Source organism: Streptopelia decaocto (genome assembly GCF_964273445.1).
Source record: "Streptopelia decaocto genome assembly, chromosome: 14".
Lineage (NCBI taxonomy): Eukaryota > Metazoa > Chordata > Aves > Columbiformes > Columbidae > Streptopelia > Streptopelia decaocto.
In genome coordinates this window covers 1,483,260-1,492,421 of record NC_138669.1, presented here as the reverse complement: position 1 = coordinate 1,492,421, position 9,162 = coordinate 1,483,260, and the positions used below count along the sequence as shown (strand labels likewise).

The window sequence follows — 9,162 nt, the reverse complement described above, 5'->3', positions numbered from 1 at the left end:
CAGAGTATCCAGGGATTTCACTTAGGAAAAAGGGGGTGCCACTGCAAGATCCCCACCAGGTTTGCCTCCATCTGCACCACCTCTCCCTCCACGGGATGTCTCAAGGCCGAGCCGTTTTGCTGAGCTCGGCTTCTCTTAAGCCAGCTCTCAAAACTGAGACGCGTCCTGAGCCCAACGTGACTGAGGTGCAGCGTGTGTGGTTCGCCCGCTCTCCTCCTCCCCCGGGGAGCCTGCAGCGGCTGCAATGATGCATCGTGGTTATTTTTACCATCTCCCGGCTGCTCTGGGTGCATGCAAGGGAAAAGAGGCAGAAAAAGCACAGCTGGGACCTGCTGGGGCGGCCCAAGGGCTCCGGGGAGCGTGTGCACCCAGGGCACACAGCACTGGGCTGTCCCCGGGAGGCACAAAGGCATCCAAGAGCTGGAGCTGTTGATGGCCGTCGTCAAATCAAACTAAAGAGGAGAGAGGTAGCAGAGAAACGAGCATGGGAGGCCCTACGGCAGCGGGGACAGAGGATCACCCTGCCAAGGGACACGGGACAGGGCTTGGGTGATGGCCGGACTCTGCTGTGGGTCACAGCAAAGCCCCAGGGGGGCCTTTCCACACTCCCATGTGGCTCAAATCCACACTCGGTCCCTGTCGGGGCTCCTCAAGATCAAGATGAGTTTCAGCGTGGGAAGGAGCAGCTGGAAAATGTTGAGGGGCAAGTCCAGGGCAAAAGTTCTGCCAGTAGCAGGAGGCAGTGGGTGTCCCCAGCTCCTTCCATGTGCCCCAGCAGCCACCAGCAGGGAAGGGGGACATCAAGGGGATGCCAGCTCAGCTCTGCTCCCCAGGTCACAGGTGCACAGGACAACAACCGTGCAGGAATTAAACAAAGCACCGGCTTACTGACATCTCGTGAACCAACGCTGCTGCACCTCACCTCCCTGTGTTACTTGCTTTTGGAAGAAACAAGAGTGGTTTTTGGACGTGGCAGTACTGTGGGGCAGGATGCAGAAGCAGGCAGCAGTGCTGATGGTGACACAGCACCCCAGGGCAGATGTATTATACTATGGGGCCCTATGGAGCCCCCAAAACCTGCTCTGACCCTCCAAGAAGGGACATTAGATCAATGGTATAAATTCTGCCAAACTTGACGCTGTGTCAGCACATAATGCTGCTCCCTGGCCACTGGCAGCCTGTCCCGTTGGGCTCCACTGACTCCTCTGAGCCCAAACCTCACAGCATAGGGACAGGGGACCCCCAAAGCATGGGCTCAGCACCATGTCCCCATCAGGCACAGCTCAGCCCACAGACACCTGCCTGCCTGCTGCGGTGTTTGCTGGTGCCAATGGGGCTGCCACCGCAACCCGGTGACACTGGGCACCCCCAGGGCCGTACAGTCCCTTCAAGGTCCCTGCTGGGGACAGGGAGATGGGAGCAAACAGGAGCTGAGGACCTGCAGGGCACCCATCTCCCGTGCTGTGTCCACTTTGCCTGCTGAAGAAAAGCACCCACAATACAGATAGCTCATAAAACCGAGCAGCGCTCGAGGTCGCTTCCCAAAGCTGCTGCGTGGCCTTCAGAAACAAGAGCCTCTACACGAGCAACCATCTCTTTCTCCAGTGATTCAAAATAGCAGGAGGGAAGCCCCTCAGCTGCATCATGAATCATCCCTGGGAGGCTGAGCAGTTATTTTTGTGGTGCTCTGGCTCACGTGGAGCCACCAACGCGTTCCCCCCAGAGATGGGCTGTGCTGCCGCAGTGGGGGACATGGTCCTTTCCTGGGACCGGGAGTCCCAAGGGCTCATCCTCCCATGAGGTTCCCTATTAAGGGAATATGACAGTGGATGCCATCAGAGCGGTTCACCTTCACCAGGGGAAAGGGAAAAGCTGTGCTGCTGCGGGCTGGCTCACTCGCAGGAACAGCCTCACAGAGCTCAGGGTGCTGGGCTGGGTCCCCTCCCCTCTCCCTGCACCCCCAGGCTCCTGTGGAAGCCGGGGCCACCTTCCCCTTGCTGGGGTCTCACCCTTCGGGCAGCCTTGCAGATCACCACGACCCTCCGCAAAAATGAGATTAAAAGGGGAAAAGGAGGAGGGCCAGGTCTTGCTAACCGCAGGGATGAGGATGCGTTGGCATATGGCTGGGCTGGGAGCCCCACGGGAAATCATAAAAGCTTCAGTACCTCGGTCACCTCAGGTGACAAACAACGACCTTGTAAAGAGGGATGCAGCAGGGAGGGGACAGGGGACCATGCCCACCCGCCTGGTTCTCCTGGGGGGCAGGGACTGGGCAGGATGGGGCAGCGGGAGAGCTCTTTCAGTTTAATTGCCTGAAAAAGCCCCAGTCGATAGGGTGGCAGTGTGACAAGGAGCCAACAGCTCATCCCACTCAAGCACAGGGACAGGCTGTGTGTGCCATCACCCTCCTGGCCGCGGGGTTTGGGGACAGCATGACACGTCCCCTGCTCCCCAGGGAGCTCTGCCGGTCCCAGGTGGCTGTAGGGACCTTTGTCCAGCCACCATCACTGCTCTGTCCCCTCGGCCACTCCTCGAATACACCGCAGGGTGACAGCTCCTGCTCCAGCCCCGCACCCCTGGGGAGGCACCAGCCCTGGGACCTGCGCCCTCCGCACCACCCGGCTTCACGCCCTGTGGCGCACAGCTCCTCTGGCACCCCTTCCTTATATTTTTCCCCCCAAAAAAGAGAGCACAGCAAGAGGCTCTGAGGGGTGACAATGGGGACTGAGAGTGGAGCTGCCACCATGGATGGGGCTGAGCTGTGCTGCTTTGTCACCCCCACTCAGGGACACCAGCACGCTGCTGTCCGCGTGTCCCTCAGCAAGAACAGCCCCGTGGCAGCAAGAGGAGCTGGGACTGGGCTTGGGGCTGGAGATGTGAGGGTGGGGGCAGGAGGGATGCTGGGCAGTGGTGACAGCATCGCTGTGTCACCCCAGCACCTGCCGCAGCCCAGCCTGAACCAGGGGTCCCATCGCCTGTGAGGGAGCGAGGGGACCTCACACAGCACAGGGGAGGACAAAATACTTATCAAACTGCTCAAAGGAGAAACAGGCAGGAGGAGGAGGTGAGGGCGCAGAGACGGGAAGGAAGTGGCACGTCCCGCCTGCCACCGGGGTGGGGGCCATGGCCACCCCGGCCTGCTCCTGCCTGCTGGGCGGTCCCCAAGGTCCCCAGGAAGGGGACAGGGTGCTGCAGCATGTGTGGCACCCAGGGGCAGAGCTGCCACTCGCAGCCAGCTCAGCCCGAGTGCGCAGGGACGTGGGGACCTTGAGCTTTGGGCCATCAGCTGCTGCTGCAGGGGCACAAACTGCTTTCACATCAGCCCCATGTTTCCATCAACCTCCTCCGCTGGAGCCACTGACACCCCCCCCAAACACTGCCCCAAAACCGGGGCGCGAGAGGAGCTGCAAACACAAACACAGAACAAACCAAGGGGACCGAAGTGCTTCCCGCAGCCCCCGGCAGTGACGGCCCTGTCGTGCAGTTCAAGTTCAAAAAGGAAAAGAAAAATGAAACAAAACCACCGCAAAATACCCCCAGACCCCTTGATTTCTTGGGTTGTGTCCAAACCACCACAGCCATCCAAGTGCAGCCCTGCACAAGAGACTGGGATCAGTAGAAATCTTTATTAAACATGAAGCTCAGAGGAACACAAGCTTGTTAAAAGGCAGTAAAAGTGAAAGTGTGTCCCCAGCCTGGCCCTGGGACCCCCCTCTCCTCCCCTGTGCCTCTCCCAGCCCCCGCGGGCCAGACAAGGGGAGATGGGGCCGAAAGGCTGAGCGGCCGCGCGGGGAGGGGAAGAAAAGCCTGGGGACAGCGTTGGGTCCTCACCTGCAGAGATGTGCCCCCTGGGACACCCCTGCGTGCCCCCCACCCCGAGGGAACACGCACATGGGCCTGGGGCCACCAGCCCTTTCCCCCTCCCGCAGCCACTTGCCACCACGGCGGCTTCGCCAGCAGCCCCAGTTCGGCTGTGAGCAAAGCTGGGATGTGCTGGTGAGCCCCCAGCAGGACCTTCTGTGTTTGCCCCCCCACCAGCATCATCCCCCCGCTCCCTCCTGCCCCTCCGTGTCCCGGGAGAGCTCCCACGCACCATAAATAATAAATAAATACCCACGCTCAGCTGGGCTGCAGGCAGCCCCCACACTCGGGGGGTTGGACAGCCCCCACCCAGCACCCCCCACATCTCCGTCACCCCTTTCCCAGCATGACAAAACCTCTTGGCACCCCCACTCTGCTGCACAGCCCCCCCCAATCCCCCCGAGAAATTAAACGCTGTCCCCAGGGGACAATAATAAATTAATCAAACCTATACAAAGGACTGCTTAAAGCTCTGTAACGGGCACCTGGCGGGGGGACAGTGGCTCTGCCCTAAGCAGCCCCCCCAAGATCAGGGCCCTATGCAGGGGGGTCCCCTGAAATGGGACCCCCAGTCTGGCACCCCCTGGCAGGGCTGGAGCCATGGGTGCTGCCGTGCCCCCCGGGCTCGGGGGCTGCAGGGTAAGAAGAAAATATTGCAAAAAGGGACGGGAGAGGATCTGCGGCGCTGCAGCCGGAGGGGCTGCCTGCCCAGGGGCCCCGCGCCTGGCAGCCCCCGGCGGGCACTGGGCAGAGCCTCAGAAGTCCAAGGGCGTGAAGTCCCCAAAGTCACAGTCAAAGAGCTCGCTGATGCCCTCGCCCTCCTCCAGGCCGAAGTGGTAATCCTGCGTCTGCGGCGGAGACAGGTTGATGAACTCATCCGCCAAGAAACCCGAAAAATCCTCCCTGCTCTGGTCCAGGAGGGCGTCCATGGAGGCCAGCGGCGACAGGCTCGCCTCCTCCGCCGGGCACTTGCCGGGCAGCCCGCTCGTCCCCGCCAGCAGCGTCTCTGTGGGGATGGGAAGCAGCCGTAAATCCCATCATACTTACAAAAACCCCTCAAAAACCAGTTTCTGCCTTTCTGCCTTGCTGAGGTGACCGAGCATCACTCCAGCTCCTCGCTCGTGCCAATGGCAGAGGGGCTCACAGCTGCAAAACCAGCAATAGCCCCTGTAACACCGTGCCAGCACCCCTGTCCCCAGGTCCCTCTGGCCCCCAGGTCCCTCCTGTCCCCAGCCCTGGCTGCCCACCTTGCTCTGCGGGCAGCAGCGGGATGTTCACGTCCTGGGCGGGATGCAGGAGCGGGGAGGCTCTGGGCTGCGGACGGCTGGGAGACGACTCCTCTAAGGGGGCTTTAAAGGGGCTCTTGACTGGGCTACAGACCCCCGAGCTGTCCTCGGGGCAGAGGAAGACATCGATGGGGCCCTGAGTGCTTCGCACGGAGACCTGGAAAGCCTGGGGAAAGGGGAGAGGAATGAGATGAGGCACAAGGATGCTCGAGGAGCATGGACTGGGCTTTGCTGAGGGCTGTGCAGACATGGGGAGCAGAAGGTGGATCCAACTCACCTCCGCTGGGTCTGAGACCTGCAGCTGGGTCTCTGGAGGAGCTTTGATAACCATCACCATTTGCTCTGAAGGGTCCACAATGCTGCGGAGATCCTGGCAGGTCACGTAGGCTGCAGTGTGACGGGTCAAGGAGCAGACACGAGAATGCTTTTACCCAGCCAGGCTCACCACAGGGCTTGACCATGTCCCCCCACCCAGGCAGCCCCATTTCAGCCCCGCACCGAAGGATATTGCTGGTTGGCGGGGTCCTCGGTGAGCAGGCGCAGCTGCACCATGCACATCTGGATGAGGTCGTCCAGCTGCCGCTCAGCCGCCTGCAGCTCCCGCAGCTCCTTGTCCAGCAGCCGGTGCCGGCTGGGGGCTCCCACAGTGGCCTGGCTGCCCCTGGGAGAGCGCGGCCGTCAGGAGCCAAACCCCACGGCTCCCCCTGCCCCACACCATGACTGCCCCCACCTGGGCCAGGCTTAATCCCACCCCATACCCAGGGAATCAGCCTTGTGGGGATTTCCCAGTAGGGCACAGGCCTGGTGTTCCCTCCCTGAGCTTGGACGCAGGACCACATGAATGGGAAGCCACCACTCAACCCCAAGCAGATACTCTGGTGACACCGCTCTGATCTTCTTCATCCCAGCAAGACCCTGCTCCACCCTAAGCCTGGCCCAGGGGACCACCCCATGCCAGGAGACAGCCAGCTACACCCCCACAAGCCCAGGCAAGGGACATACAGCCACTGGATGTTGTTCTTGGACTTCTTGGTAATAAGCTGGATGCCCTCCAGGACATTGGTGATGTCGTAGATGCGCCTCTTCTGCACCTTCAGAACTTCTGCCGCCCAGTTGAGGTCCACCACGCCGTCGGGAGACTGGCTCAGCAGCTCCAGGAAGCGCTTGGTGGTGAGGTTCAGCGAGGTTTCATAGCGGGACTTCTCCCCAGGAGACTTGGCACCTGCCAGCCACCAAGGACAACCATGATTTAGCCAGCGCTGGAGCTGAGAGGTCCCATAACACCCCCCACAAGCTCACAGGTGGTTCATGGATGAGAGGCCAGGACTATCATCACAAAACCCATCTGCTTTCCCAGGGCAACAGGGTGAGCTCCCCATGTCCTCTGTGGGAAGGATCCTGCAGCCCAGCACAGGCTCCAATACTCCTGCTCAGTCATGGCCACAAGCTTGGTTGTGACACCGAGGCATCAGGCAGGTATTGAGGGGAGATGATGGAGGGTCCAGGTGAGTCCACCTAGGACGCTGCACCAACAACCCACAGGAAAGGACAGAGCTGGTGTGGTGCCCAGCACATGGGCAGGACAACTGTGCCACCAGCCCAGGGGACAGCAGCATGGGACAGAAACAGTCTGGCCCCAGGAACAGCCTTTCCAAACTGATGTGAAGGGGTGGGGAGAAGCAGCCAGGGATGAGCCCAGAGGCGCAGCTCAGGCCGTGGGCAACAGAATGGGGCGGCTGAGCCCACCGCTCTGGGCTGGGCCAGCTTGGGGGGTCAGGGGGAGCAGGGCTGGTACCTTTAGCGGGGTTCCTGGACCTGCCCCGGCCCACTGGCAGGCTCTCCGCTATGTACTGGTGATCCGTCTCCAAGTTCAGCTTCCTCTTCACCTGCAAGGGATAGGGCTCATCATAGAGAACAGCCACTGCCATGGCCCCACTGCCCCCCCAGTGCTAGACACGGAGGGTGGCTGTCAGGGACCCCCGAGGGATTCCCCCAGGGGCACTGCAGGGTACAGAAGCCCCTGCTCCCGGCAGGGCTCAGTTGACAGGAGCAGCTGCCACACACACCAGCAGGGACACCGGGGCTGACTCCGCCACGGGGGGCCCCACCAGGCTGCGGGAAGCACCCCAAAGCAGGCGTTGGCCTCCGAAGGGGGAGGCAAAGCGCGGCCCAGCGCCCGGGCGTGCGGCTTCCGGAGCAGCAGCTGGGGAAGGGCCGCGCCCGGCAGGTGTCGGCTGCGTGGCACCGCACGGTATGGAACGGCACAGCTGGGCAGGGTATAGAGCATGGCATGGCACAGCCTAGCAGGGTACAGCAGGTTGTGTCACGGCACAGCACGGAGTAGAGCACGGAGCAGAACAGCACGGCCTGGCACAGCACTTTCTAGCACGGTATATAGCCCGGCTAGATGCGGCCCAGTATTGCACGGCACGGTATATAACCCGGTTGGATGCCGCCCAGTATCGCACGGCCCCGTACATTGCACGGCCCCGCCGGAACCCGCAGGGTCCCGAGCTCCGCAGCCCCCGCCCCCGCACCGCCCCCTCCCCGTCCCTGTCCCGGGGGTTACCGGCGGGCGGCCCAGCGCGGGCCGTCTGGGCGCGGCGCCGGGACAGGCGGGCTGCGGCGTGGCGAAGAGCAGGAGGTCGGTGTCGGGGTGGCCGTCGCCGCCCGCGGGCTCCTCAGCGGCGGAGACGATGAGGAGGTGCGGGGAGGCGCTGCCCAGCAGCGCCGCCAGCCCCGCCGCGCCACCCGCCGCCGCCGCCATGGCTCACATGGCCGCCGGGGCGGCGGGCGGCGCGGCGGGCAGGGCGCGGGCAGGGGCGCGGCCCATGCCGGGGAGCGGGGCCGCTCCGCTCCGCTCGGCTCCGCGCCCGCCGCCGTATTGTTCGGCGCGCCAGCCCCGCGCGCGCCTTTGCGCGCCAAATCCTTTTTGCCGCGAAAGCGGCGCGAGCCTCCCCGCCGCCCGCCCATTGGCTGTGCCTGCCGCCGCGTTCAGGGGGAGAGCTATTCTATTGGTCAGCACCGCCGGAGAGACGGGCGGTGCCGCCCGCCTATTGGTGGCGGGTGGCCGCGCCGGACGCGCTGACAGGCAGCCAATCGGCGGCGCCGCACGAAGGTAAGGGGGCCAATCGGGGGGCGGGTCGGGGACGCGGCGGGGGCGCCGCGTAGGTGCGGAGCGGAGCGGGGCGGGGCGCGGCGAGACGGGGTGGGCGGCGGCGGTGGCAGAGAGGTGGGGGGCCGCCGCTGTCCCCCCCCGCTCTGCCACCGCCGCCGCCCCCCGAGAGGGGACGGCAGGCAGAGCCGGGAGTGGCCCCACCGCGGATGATAATCCACCCACGAGACACGGCACAGACAGCTCCCCCCATCAGCATCTCCTGCGTGCAGGGCGCTGATAACCCGGCTGCTGCATGAGAGGGTAAATTTAAAAAGGAAAAAAATATATATACATCCTTCTAATAAAGCAACCCTGCATTTAAAGACTCGGCCTTTCCCAGAGATCACAGAATCATAGAATCATTTTGGTTGGAAAAGACCCTAAAGAAAATCGAGTCCAACCATTAACCCAACATGGTCACTAAACCATGTCCCTAAGAACCTCATCTTCACGTCTGTTCAACCCCTCCAGGGATGGTGACTCCAGCACTGCCCTGGGCAGCCTGTTCCAATGCCCCACAGCCCTGTAGGGAAGAAATTGTTCCCCAGATCCAACCTCAACCACTCCTGGCGTTTCCTCTGCTCCTGGCGCTTGTTCCTGGGGAGCAGAGCCCGACCCCCCTGGCTCCAAGCTCCTTTCAGGCAGTTCAGAGATCAGAAGGTCTCCCCTCAGCTCCAGCTGAACCCCCAGGTCCCTCAGCCGCTCCCATCACACTTGTGCTCCAGCCCCTCACCAGCTCCGTTCCCTTCTCTCAATTCGCTCCAGCATCTCAGGGCCTTTCTTGGTGTGAGGGGCCCAAAACTGACCCCAGGATTTGAGGTTTGGCCTCCCCAGCGGCCAGTCAAGGGGAGCAGCCAC

General features: G+C 62.7%; 1 protein-coding gene across 1 annotated transcript; it reads right to left on the bottom strand.

Moving 5' to 3' along the window:
- Nucleotides 1–3,607: 3,607 nt before the first annotated feature.
- Nucleotides 3,608–8,005, bottom strand: E2F1 (E2F transcription factor 1). Its single transcript, XM_082065540.1, has 7 exons — nucleotides 7,717–8,005; nucleotides 6,943–7,033; nucleotides 6,150–6,369; nucleotides 5,656–5,808; nucleotides 5,425–5,539; nucleotides 5,109–5,313; nucleotides 3,608–4,867 (listed from the first exon to the last, which is right to left on the bottom strand). Exons 1-7 carry the CDS (start codon nucleotides 7,912–7,914, stop codon nucleotides 4,617–4,619), a joined length of 1,233 nt encoding a protein of 410 aa, XP_081921666.1. The 5' UTR covers nucleotides 7,915–8,005; the 3' UTR covers nucleotides 3,608–4,616.
- Nucleotides 8,006–9,162: the final 1,157 nt, after the last annotated feature.